General features: G+C 51.1%; 1 protein-coding gene across 9 annotated transcripts in view; it reads left to right on the top strand.

Moving 5' to 3' along the window:
• The window catches only part of Tns1 (tensin 1), a 222,161-nt gene that overhangs the window by 38,170 nt on the left and 170,935 nt on the right, over positions 1–13,056 (top strand). For all 9 annotated transcript variants that reach the window (XM_075951155.1, XM_075951154.1, XM_075951157.1 and 6 more), the window contains exon 2: positions 7,536–7,650. In XM_075951155.1, coding sequence (XP_075807270.1) covers positions 7,536–7,650 — 115 coding nt within the window. The remainder of the gene's footprint in view (positions 1–7,535; positions 7,651–13,056) is intronic.

The following is a 13,056-nucleotide window of genomic DNA, read 5'->3' as shown; positions in this document are numbered from 1 at the left end:
GGGGAGGCCACTGTACCTCCAGGTTGAAGGAGATTTTTGTCCAGCACCCTCAAAGGTAAAGGATGGCTTGGGAGATTGTGGTGAGAAACCAGTTAACTGCTTGGCCACTTAAACTGCTTCTTTGCTCTGTCCATCTTTGCGGGGGGGGGGAGTGGGAGGGAGGGGCTATGTGCTTCAAGCAACTTGTAGCCAACTGATAACTTGTATGAGTGTTACCAAGAAGCAGGGGCTTATCTGGACTTTAGCAAGGGAATGGTGAGCGCGCGCGCACACACACACACACACACACACACACACACACACACACACACACACGATGGTCTTGTGTAGTTCAGGTCAGCCTTGAACTCACTGTGCGTGAGGATGATCTTGAACTACTGATCCTTCTATATCCACCTTCCAAGTGCTGGGGTCAGAGGCATGCACCACCATGTCTGATTCTATCTGGTGTTGGTAATAAACCCAGGGACTTGTGCATGTTGAGAAAGTGCCCTACCAACTGAGCTAAGTCCCCAGAGGTTGTATTTTAGAGTCAAAGTTTTGCCGTGTAGCCCAGGCTGGCCTTGGACATGCTGTGTAGTCCAGGTTGCCCTCAGACTTGCCCTCCTTTTCTGTCTCTGTCTCCTGAATGCTGCCACCACACTCAGTTCAGGAGATACATTGTCTTTTTTTTTTTAAACAAAAAATTATTTATGTGTCTTAATGTTTCACCTGCATGTATGCCCGTGTGCCATGTACCCATGGAAGTTCAACAAAGAACTGGGGTTACAGATGGTTGTGAGCCACCTGGTGGATTCTGGGAATTAAACTCAGGTCCTCTGTAAGAACGCCCAGTGTCTCTTATTCACTGAATCATCGCTCCAGCCCCAAGAAGATAAATCTTCAAACTACGTTCCCAGAAGAAGCGACATCTCAGAACACAAGTATAGGGGCTAAGAATGATCGAGGGTGATTAAGACAGGGGCTGGTAGCTGACTCTTTCTTTAACCGGGCACACTGGTGTGATAGAACGCTAGGCCTCAATCCTGGGATCATCACTCCGGACAGCTGGGGATACCTCAGGCAGAGATCACACTTAAGTGCAGGACTTGGGACTTTGTCTTTGACAGACGGGAGTCTCTGTTGAATTTTACATCTACATGACCCAGGGTGGTTCCTCAGCCTCCTGTTTCTGGGAGGGCTCAAGGAGGCCATCTGGTACCTGGCTCTGTTCATGGTCCTCAATTGTCTACATCTTTGTGACTTCCTAGTTCTGTAGTTGATTTCACTCAGGGAAGCAGAAGTCATGGAAGAGCTTGGGAAGGGGAAAAGAGGAGCAGGAAAGAGGGGTTGAGGAAAGGAGAAGAGAGAGGAGGGAGGTGGAGGTGGTCAGGGTGAGGAGAGATATGGGAGGTTCATGTGGGTCGGGGATTTGGGGGCAGGCCCTGGGCTCTGTCTCAGTAGCTCCCCCAGTGGGAGTTCTAACTGGAGAATTTAGTCATGAGATCTAGAAGGTTGCGCTGGTAGAGAAGTGGGTCCTGGATAATTTTGTACAGTCCCTGTATGGTGAGAGGGCCTAGTTAGCTGGGCCAGCCAGATGGGAGTATGCTGCCAGGAAGTTGCTGGCTAGGACAGTGATCAGGCTGGAGCGCACTGAGGAACCAACCATGAGGGTTGAACTGGAACCTGGGACCAGGGCACCCAGTTCCACTTTTGTGTGAGAAGCTAAACTAGATACCAAGGGGGTGGGTATGTGCTTGAGTGGTCGTGTACTTGCCTAGAATTCTGGGTTCAATTCTTAGTACTAGGATTTTTAAAAATAAATTGTTTACTTTTATTTTACATGAATCGCTGTTTTGCCTGCATTTATGTCTGTGTGAGGGTGCCAGGTCCCCTGGAACTGGAGCTACAGACAGTTGTGAGCTGCCATGTGGGTGCTGGGAATTGAACCTGGGTCCTCAGGAAGAGCAGTCAGTGGTCCTAACCACTGAACCATCTCTCCAATACCCGCATTGTAATACTTTTAAAAAAGGTTATGGAGGCACAGAATGGTAGCTTAGGGGTGCAATGCCTGGGCCATGGCTGGAGAAAAGCCTGCCTGGATTTGGGAGTAGGCGGTGGGCATGGAGACCAGCCGGAGGATGGATGGGGTAGGGGATGATTTTCCTGTTAGTATGAGTTAGCACAGGCTCTTCCCTGGGTACCGGGAGTCCAGGGGAAGCATTTTGGGGTGAGTGTGAGGCCATGGCCCTGCAGAGTTCAAGTTGTCCTGATGGCATTGGAGGTCCTGGCAGCCGCTGCGACAGCGCTAGGCAGAGGGGACAAGGCTAGGAATGGGCAGAGGGCGCAGAACTGGAAAGCAGGAGAGGGATGGTCTGTGGAGAGAATTAGGAGGCAAAAATCACAGGATCTGGCGACTGGCTGCTGGGAGGGTGGGGGAGGACGGGGAGGAGCCCAGAGTGACTCAGAGTTTTCCACCAGGGTGACCAAGAACACGGCTGGCCCTTAATTGGGGGCTCGAGGGGGGTATGAGAAGGTGAGATCCGGATGGGAAAACCTGAAGGGCAGGTGCTCAGAGACCCCCAGACGAAAGGCGAGGGGACCTCGAGGGCTGGATGGCCAGGTGGCAGGAGCAGGGTGACGCTTATCTCAATGTTTGGCCATCCCATCTTCCAGGATCCCTGGCTCTCTGGCAGGAAGACTTCTGTCTTTTTCTAGTCACCCAGAACGGCTTAGCCACAGACAAGGGCCAAGCTGGGGCTTTTCTTACAGTGGGTGGGGGAAGCTCTTGGACCCCTGGAGCACAAACCCTTTGCCTCTCTGCCCCTTGAGGCAGGGAGTTGCCTGCAAGCAGCTTTTCCCAACCAGGACCAAGGCCTGGCTAGGGCCCTTGATGGTCCAGCCAGTTGTGCCACACCCTCTGGCTGGGTGAATGGAGAGAGGGAAGGGCTGAGATGGGCAGAGGCCTGAGGCTGTGAAAGCCCTCACTGCTGGAGCTTATGGGCAGGGTAGAATGGCTTCCAGCTGGACCCCTTCCCTTCTCCTGGCTCTGACTCTGGTCTGTAGGGAGGTGGGACAGGGCAGGAGCCACCAGAACACCCCTCCTTGCATTGTAGCCATGTCTCCCTCTGCCTCTGGGCTTGCCCGCTAATCCAGGGAGGGGAGGGCCTGGCTGTGCCCCATGTGGCTGTCTGCCGCTTGTCAGGAAAGCGGCAATCATTGTCCTAACAAGCCATCGCCCTTGGACGGCACTGCACTGTTTATGGGCTTGTTGACTTTATGGGCCTCGTTCTCATCCTCTGCCTGGACCTGAGGAGCAATCCCAGATGGGGAAGGAGGGCAGGGTGGCAGCCAGATTCAAACATCAGCCTGCTCTCGTGGCAAGGTCTGCCTCTGGTCTTCAGGGTTGGGACATTTCCTTTGAGTGTCAGAAGGAGGAGGTTCACCCGCCCTACACTCTCTCCTCCACCATCCTGTCTTGACCCTTTCTACAGCATCACTGGACACCTTGCTTCCTAGTGAAGGACGCTGAGGCTTGCAGAGTCCCTGCTCCTCCTCTGGGATGACAGACGTGACTCTGGTCCCCATAGGTGTCCCTCACATCCAGTACTCCTCACAGCTGTCATGGCGTTCCTCATCCCTCACCCTGTCTGCTGCAAACCTAAGCTTTTCACTGTATTGAGTATTTGGGGGCCCAGAGAAGGTTACTGATGCTCGCAAGGCCACACAGCCTAGGGAGCAGGTCTCCAGATTCCAGGCCCAGTGTTCTTCTGTCAGAGCCGGAAGGAAAGAGCACCCAGGGCTACTTAGACGGTCCAAGCAGGTCTCAGAGCCCTGGGAGCATCATCTGCCTTCCAAGTCCACTGCAGTTTATAAATTCAGGCATCACAGGACAGGAAGGCAGGATCACAAAGCCAGGCATGAGCCTGGATATTCTCTTAACAGTCTGGAAGGCTTCACTCGCCTCCTTCCTGCCCACTAGGCAGTAAGGACTCTTTCTGTGCTCTGGGAAAAAGGACTTTTCGTAAGGCTTTGGCAGAAGAGTTGGACCTGAGGGTGTAGGACAGGGAGTTTGGGAAGGTTAGCTGGAATGTCAAATATTTTTTTCTTTTAGTGGAAAGGAGGAGGGGGATTGGGGTACTTTGGGATTCCTTCCTGCCTACCTCACATAGTCCTCTAGCTACAAGTCAAGTTCCCTCTGTGTTCCACCCCCACCCCAGGCCATGGCTGGGGCCCCTCCCTAGGTTGTCTGACAACATTGATCAGGAAATCTGACAAAGTCTGAGCTGGGAAAATGGGGGGTGGGGAAACAGCAGAATGAAGGGCCCTCACTGGACCCAGGCTGTAGCTGTCTGGACTAGCAGACCCCTGGTTGGCGTTTAGGGTGTGGGGCTGGGTATTCAGGATTGGCTCAGTGAGAGCTGCTGCTCACTATGACCACCAGGAGGCGCTTCTGGACTCCGGACGCTATTCATAGGTTGCTTTACCTCTGCCCTGGACTTGTCTCTGCTTCCCCAACCTTTCACCTAGTCTGCCTGTCTGTCTTTGATTTCAAAACAGTCTCAAGCTTCAGAAGGGTTGAAAACACCACACAAAGATCGTTCTCTTCTGAACATTGGGAGCATGAGTTACTGACATCGCCCCCATCCCCCACACCACTTTAAATACCTTCCTGACTTTCCCACAAGGACTTGGATTTCGTAGGGTACAGAGGTCATTATCAGAGGTTGACAATGTGAGGATGTCACTACTATCTAACGCTCGGATACTGTGGCATTTCACTGGGTGCCCCTGAGATGTCCTTAAGGCCACCACAGACGTTTAGTTCAGAAACAGCCAGTGCTTTTGGCTGCAGCGTCTGGAGTCTGCTCCCGTCTGGGAGTCTCTGCCGTCCCTTGACTTACATAACCTTGTCACTTGTGAAGGCTCCAGGCCATTTCATTTGTCGACGGTGCCTCAGCTTGGGTCTCGATTAGATTCAGGTTGTGGCTTTTGGCAGGAGTATCACAGAGTGACGCTTTGTTCGCGGCCAGCCCTCCCAGGTGCGCGACTTCTATTCATCCTGCCCGGGTGACGGTGGCTTACTTTGAACACTTGATTGGCATCTGTCTGGGAAATCTATCTCCCACTTTATTTATTTCAGGCTGACCTTGAACTTGGGGATTCGAGGTGTGCCACCACACCCAGCTCCCTCCTCTGTGACTAGACACCTGGGGAGGAGAGGTGCTTCGAGACTCTATATTCTATTTTGACTTCTTCGTTTATTATTTTTTTCTCACAATAGGCTCTTTGAAGCCATTGCTGTCATTGTGTGTCTTGATGCTTGACTCTTCCCTGGTGTGGCCCTTGGGAGATCCTAGTCCTTGTCTGTCCCTCTTTGTCTCCTGGTTCCCTCTTCACTGTGTGCCTCTATCCTTGCTCGCTCTCTGTGTACTTATGGCTTGCGCCTTTCTTCTCCTTTGCCCTTATCTCAGTCTGCCCTGTCTGATTCTCTACGGCTTGTCTCTCTCTGTCTGCTTCCTCCTCCTCCTCCTGTCTATTTCTTCCTGTCTTTTTGGCTTGCTGCCCCTGACCCAGCCTCATTTTACCCTCATCTCTGTGTTTTGGTGGTACCTAGAACTACTCAGTGTTGCCAGACAGGAGTCCCAGGTTTGCTAAGTGTATGGCCCACTCCCAAACCAAGTTGTCCCCTCTAGCCATGGTTCAGAGCCGAGAGGCACAGGGACAAGGAGTGGGAGGATTGCTTAGAGAGCAGGATTCCTCTGCGCATGTAAAGCCCATGGCCTGGCCTCAGCATGTGCCCAGAATGGTCACCAGATTGTGTCTATGTCCTGGCCAGTCCCTGCCAAGGAGGGACCAGTGGAGACAGAGGGGGAGTGAGATTGTGGCATGCAGTACTTCCTCCAGGAGTCCCCCGAGCAGGAAGTCCATAGTTCATGTAAGGATGAGCTGCGGAGTGGGCAGTGTCGTGTGCTCTCTTGTGAGGCTACACAGGACAGACGGTCAGAACTCTGTATGTGTTTGTAGTGCTGTCTGGAGGGGAACTGATGACTGTGTGTGTGTGTGACCTGCTGGCCTAGGTACAGCTGACAAGTAAGAAAGAAGCATGCTCTGGAAGCCAGCCTGTTGCTCTTCTTACAGGACAGGCAGGACAGTCTCAAATAGGGATTTAAGAGGATCGTGTGTTCCAGGGATATATGGTTCACTGGCACAAAGAAATAAAATAAAATGTAACATACTATATTTTCATAAGACTAGAGGTATTGCTTGGCAGTGGAGCATACACTTAGCATGCTCAAGGCTCTGGGTTTGATCCCCAGAATATTTTCATATTGTAAAGAATAGGAAATAAGGTCTGGAGAGATGACTTAGTGGTTAAGAACACTGGCTGCTCTTCCAGAGGTCCTGAGTTCAATTCCCAGGAACCACGTGGTAGCTCACAGCCATCTATAATGAGATCTGGTGCCCTCTTCTGGCCTTCAGGCACACATGGAAGAAATGTTGTATACATAATAAATAAATAAATCTTAAAAAAAAGAATAGAAATAAAAATAAAGGTAGAAGAGACCTCCTGGAGTAGGGGAAAGTTTGAGAGAAGATAGGGAAGTGGCATGCTGGGATGTGGACTGGAGAAGTGAGGGACCACCCACAGTGGAATGGATAAATTAGCTGCACTCACCCAATGGCAAACTATACAGCAGTGAAGTGTAAGGAACGGCTGCATTCCATCAGAACAGGCAAATGTTGGATGAGGGGCCCTGCACACCGCAGTGCATACTGGCAGTTCCATTTCTGCAGAGTTTAAGATCCAGTGAAGTAATTCACTGACAAGAGAAGTCCCCTCGGTATGGGATGGTGTACGGTTGGTGTGTAAGGCACACGGAGGGTGCGCGGTTAGTGTGGTGTGGGAGGTGCTAACTGAGGTTCCCTGGGCAAGCTGTGCACTCCTCTTGGTCCCGGTGAAGTAACTAAAGGACCTTGCACAAGCTAGGCAAGTGCTAGGCCACTCAGCTCCAGCTCTGCCCAATGAAACTGCACATTTAAACCTAGTTGCTTAAGGCTGGGCGGTGGTGGTGCACGCCTTTAATCCCAGCACTCGGGAGGCAGAGGCAGGCGGATCTCTGTGAGTTCGAGACCAGCCTGGTCTACAGAGCTAGTTCCAGGACAGGCTCCAAAGCCACAGAGAAACCCTGTCTCGAAAAAACCAAAAACCAAAACAAAACAAAACAAAAAAAAACCTAGTTGCTTAAGTGCTTTTTAATTCTCATCCTAACACCAGAGTAATTGTGAAGAAAATGTGGATGGGAGCCATGGAGGGTGACCCCTGGGTACTAGTCTGCATTCACTGCCTGGCCCTGTCCACTGACACCGCTAGTCTGGGATCCTGGGATGAATGTCCATTACTCCTGTACCATTCTTGACCCTGAAGCACCTCTTTCCTCTGGGGCTTTTGCCTTGGTTTTTCTCTATCCTGCCAGTTTTTTCTCCTCTGTCCGCACCTCCTTCCCGGGACCCCAGTATGCATCTGACTGACCTCCGGGCTTCTCTTCCTACAGCCAGAAGACCTGGAGGCCCCCAAGACCCACCACTTCAAGGTGAAGGCCTTCAAGAAGGTGAAGCCCTGTGGCATCTGCCGCCAGGCCATCACTCGGGAGGGCTGCGTTTGCAAAGGTTCGTGGCCGATGGGACAGCTGCTGCTGTTGTTGGATCCATCTAATTGGAGCGGGTGGGGTCACCGCTGGGCGCATGTGCCCGTCTTTCATCTGTTGGAGGCATTGAAAACCTAGATGATAAGCACGTGGAGTGTGTGCTGACGTGTGGCAGGTGCTGATGATGTGATCCTGGTAGAGATTGTATGAAGGCACAGGCCTAACATGTGGATGGTAGGAAGAGCAAGTAGCATGGTGAGGTGTAGGGATGGGGTGTGGTAGAATGTGGGTGGCATATGGCTGGGGTGGAGGAGTCCCGTAAAGGGTTTGTGGCAAGTGCGTAAAAGTCATGCAGATGCTTTAGAAATCAAGCTATGACGGATGGAGCCGGGTGGTGGTGGCGCATGCCTTAGATCCCAGCACTCAGGAGGCAGAGACAGGTGGATCCCTGAGTTTCCTGAGTTGGAGGCCAGTCTGGTCTATAGAATGAGTCCCAGGACAGTCAGAACAGAAAAGAGAACAGACAAACAAACAAACCAAGAGAGAAAGGCATGGTGTTGTGTGAAAAGCTGTATAGTTAGATTTGGGAAGCATGGGAGGTACTTAGCTGGTACATGGCTGGCTGTGGGAAGTGTGCTGAAGGCATGTGGTGGGTAGACAGAAAGCACATGGTTGGCATGTAACACAGGTGTGGTTTGGTATGTGGAGGATGTGCGGTTGGCATGTTGCAGGTTTGCGGTTAGGAAGTGGAACGTGGTGGGCACGTGGAAGGTACGTGGAAAGGTTCATGCCTGCTGTGTGGAAGGCGCTTGGCATGGGGAATGTGCGGTTGGGATATGCAAAAGGGCATGGTTGGTGCATGCAAGGCACATGAATGGCATGTGCCCAGCATCAGCGGTGACGAAAACAAACTGAGCCACTTTTGGGTGGTTTGGGTTGACTTTAAGCAGCCCCAAGTCACTGTGAGCTACTGGACTTTTCCAGTCACTATAATCATGTGCTTTTGAAGGGCCTGTCTGTCCCAGAAACAAGACAAGAAGTCTGTCTTGTCACAGATCCTAGAGGGCGATCAGCACCTGTGACTGACACCCTCGTCCCCAGTTGATCTTGTAGATGCAGTTCTCCTTTCAGCCATACGTCCTGTCTGTCACCAGGGTCCCCATGTGGCCAAGTCGCTGAGCTTCCCACTATGACTCTCAGCCAATCAGCTGCCTCTCCAATCCAGTCTCCTGCAGCTTCCCTGGTCTGAAGAGTGTGCAGATAGTTACACCAAAGCCCTGGTTAAAGCTGTTGGAGTCTCACTGCCTTAGAGATACAGCCCTTAGCTGCAGGTCTACTGGGTTCAGTAGATGTGTGTGCTCTTTCCTGCCCAACCTCTCAGCCTGTGCTTCTCCCTATGTGTCCAGCCCAGAGGGGGCAGGCGGGGGATACTAGAACCCATAACAATTGCTAAGGCACTTACTGAGGACCACACGCCATGATGCATCATCTCATCTGGTACTCACAGCATCTGCAAGATGTTGGTCTTATATTTGCTTTATAAGTGAAGAAACTGAGGTTGTTGGTGGTTGTGTCTCGTGTTGCTTGGTTGGGTTAGAGCAGGTAATTCGGGATCTGAACTTTGAAGGGGTCAAGGGAAAGCAATTGTGTGTGGAGGTATGAGTGTGTGTGTGTGTCTGTGTGTGTGTGTCCAGGAAAGACATGAATGGCCCATACTGAATCATCAATCTAGGCAACAAGAATGCATGCAATATCTGGATTAGCCACATGGCGTCGCCCTCCTCCCTCCCAAGAGCTCTAGCAAGGACTCCACAGGGGAGTTAAAGAGAGGGTTTATGCAGGGCAGGCTTTGCATTTTTATTGTATAATAGACCCATTCTGCCCTGTACCTTCAGGTCACATAAATTGGCTCTGTCTCCCCTTGCTCTCCACTCTCTTCCTCCTGGAGTTTCCCACTCATATGAGAGGCACCCGTGGGAGCATGGAAAGAGGGAATTTTAGGATTTGGAGTGTGTCTGTGGGCACATCTCTGCCTAGTTTCCTGTGGCGTTCAGATATCTGTGTCTAGTCTCCCTGATGACTTAGTCCACGAGTTCTCAAAGACAGGGGCCCTGGTTCCCACGTGCATGGGAGTCTCCCAGTTTCACCCTGAATCTCGAGGCAGAGGAGACCACGGGCCAAAGGAAAGCCTGGACTCCAGTCCAGACACACCATCAGGCTACACGACGTCCAGGAGTAGTCCAGCAAGGAGGAGTGAGGATGGCTCTGGGCTTGGCCACATGTGAACTTCAGCAGAAGGCGTAGGGTTGCCTTGACTGGGCCAGGGGTGGGAGAAGTAGGCGTGGATCAAGTCTGCTGTAGAACAAGGAGATTGTGGTGGCATGAGGTGAACGCACCATCTTATTTGCCCATTCATACTGCCCTCCATCCATCTTACCCATCTGACCATCCTTCTGTTTCTTGTCTATTTATCCACACAATCTGCCCATCCCTTCATCCATCCATCCCTTCATCCATCCTTCCCTTCATCCATCCATCCATCCCTTCATCCATCCATCCATCTATCTACCCACATCCATCCATCCCTTCAACCATCTATATACATCCATCTATCGATCAATCGATGGATCCATCAATCCATCATCCATTCATCCCTTCATCCGTACATCCCTTCATCTACCCATCCATCTATCTACCCACATCCATCCATCCCTTCATCTGTCCATCCATCCACATCCATCTATCGACCCATCCACCCACCCATCTATCCATCCATCCATCCATCCATCCATCCATCCATCCCTTCATCTATCCATCCATCTATCTACCCACATCCATCCATCCCTTCATCTATCCATCCATCTATCCACATCCATCTATCGATCGATCCATCCATCCATCCACATCCATCTATCCATCCATCCATCCATCCATCCATCCATCCATCCATCCATCCACATCCATCTATCAACCCATCCATCCAGGGCCACCAGATATGGCTGTACAACTTGTTCTCTGGCAGAGGGTCTATGGTTGACAAGTCCCTGTATGACTTCTGGGACTTGACTTGACTGGGCGAGCGAGGGAATGAAGAAAAGACAGACACATGCACACAGAGAGACAGAAGTGCCTGGGACTGGGTGGACTAGGCTGGCCAATGGTGAAACTGCAATAGCCCAGGAGACTGGACCAGGGATGCTCAATGAGGGACATGAGGTGTGCTTGGAAAATTCCCTTGGGAGGTCAGCTAGCTGGGAAGGTCAGCTAACTCACCCAATGCAGGTGCTGCTTCCCCCTCTGTATACCTGTGGGTCCCTCTGATGCTTGCAAGCTGAGCCATCTTTAGGACTAGTCATTCCAGGGGTATGGACACTAAGAGCTACCCAATCTCCAGGAAGACAGTCACGTGTTCATGGAGCCCATGGATAGAGCTGGCACTGAAGTGAGGGTGGGGCTGCCTGGTACAGAAAACATCCTGGTTAGTCTCCGGCAGGGAAGGAGTGTACAAGCTGGGTCTTGAGGGATGTGTAGGAGTTCTCCAAGGAGTTACATGTCCTTGGCAGAAGTGTTCTAGGTTTGTCTCCTGAATATGTGGGGCCTCAGTAGGAGCATGGATAGCCTCGGAGCTGTGGTCAAGAGCCCTAGCCACTAGACTACATTGCCAGCTTGGGAGCACAAGAGCTGCCGTGTAGACTTGGTCTGGCATCAAAGCTTAGGCTACTCCCTGTCTCTTGTCTTTTGGTGAGCCCAGAAGCAGGGAGCAGCCACATGTGGTCTCCTCAGAGTAGCACACACCCATGGAGGCAGCCAGCCCTAGTGAGACATGCCAAAACTCATAGTTTCCCCTTTCACAACTGGACAAATAGCAAACCTTCTCCATCAGATTCCAACAGGGATTAAAGAGACAGCAGGCAGACAGTTCAGGTAGAGGTCCTGTGTGGCAACACTGTCAGACTCATTGGTATCTTTCAGACTCTACACAAAAGCAAACTGTACAGGCAATTTGACTAAAACAATGAAAATTTGACAATTCCTGGGAGCAGGGTATGATGGGTACTTGCCTGTGATGGAAATACTCAGGAGGCTGAGGCAGGAGGATTGCTATGAGTTTGAGCCAGCGGGGATTAGAGTGTGATCTGTCTCAAAAGAAAACAAAACAAAAAACTCGTAATAGTAAAACGAAACAAAAAGTAAGGCTTTGGGAGCCAGTGTGATGGTCCCTGCCAAGATTCTCAGTCGAGGCTAGCTTGGGCTATGGAGAGGTTTGGGTTTTTAATTTTGTATTTTTTTTTACTAAAAACACACAAACAAAAACACAGCAAACAAACAAACAAACAAATCCCTAAAGAAATAAACATGCATACTGGGAGAGATAATCTGGGAGGCCTTTTCTTGTTGTGCCCTCAGAAGCACACTGCGCCCAGTACCTCAAGATTTCTGTCTTTACTAGTTGGCATTTCTGGAGAAGCAGGGATAACATAATGTGTGTAGCTAGAGGTGGAGGGAAGGATGGATCTCTGGGTGGATAGAAGGATGGACGGGTGGATGAGTGGATGGATGGATGGATCTCTGGGTGGATAGAAGGATGGATGGATGGATCGATCTCTGGGTGGGTAGCGGGGTGGAAGGATGGATGGGTGGATGGATGGATGGATCTCTGGGTGGATGGAAGGATGGATGAGTGGATGGATGGATGGATCTCTGGGTGGATGGAAGGATGGATGAGTGGATGGATGGATGGATCTCTGGGTGGATAGAAGGATGGACGGGTGGATGAGTGGACGGATGGATCTCTGGGTGGATGGAAGGATGGATGAGTGGATGGATGGATGGATCTCTGGGTGGATAGAAGGATGGATGGATGGATGGATCTCTGGGTGGATAGAAGGATGGATGGATGGATGGATCTCTGGGTGGATAGAAGGATGGACGGGTGGATGAGTGGATGGATGGATCTCTGGGTGGATAGCGGGATGGATGGATGGATCGATTTCTGGGTGGGTAGCAGGGTGGAAGGATGGATGGGTGGAAGGGTAGATTGTAAGTATGTATTGATATATGGATAGATGAATGGACAGATGCAGACAGGTAAATAGGATGCAGACAGGCAGACAGGTATATTGATAGATAGACAGAAATTGATTTTTAGGGACTGGCTCGTGTGACAGTGGGGATGTGGCAAGTTTTAGTTTGCTAATGGCCATTAGGCTGGAGAGTCAGGGACAAACTGCAGTTCAAGTTTGGGCACAGGGTGCTGGCAGATTCCTCTTGCTGGGGGAGGCGGGTAATTTTCTCTTCAGTGTCCAGCTGATTGGACGAGGCTCACCCGCACCTTGGAGGGTAACATGCTCTGCTTAGAGCCCACTACTGGTTTACACGCCAATCTCATCTTAGAATAATGTTTGACCAAACATCTGTGCGCTGTGGC

This window comes from Microtus pennsylvanicus, chromosome 17, assembly GCF_037038515.1.
Source record: "Microtus pennsylvanicus isolate mMicPen1 chromosome 17, mMicPen1.hap1, whole genome shotgun sequence".
Taxonomy (NCBI): domain Eukaryota; kingdom Metazoa; phylum Chordata; class Mammalia; order Rodentia; family Cricetidae; genus Microtus; species Microtus pennsylvanicus.
This window is presented reverse-complemented; position numbering and strand designations above follow the sequence as displayed.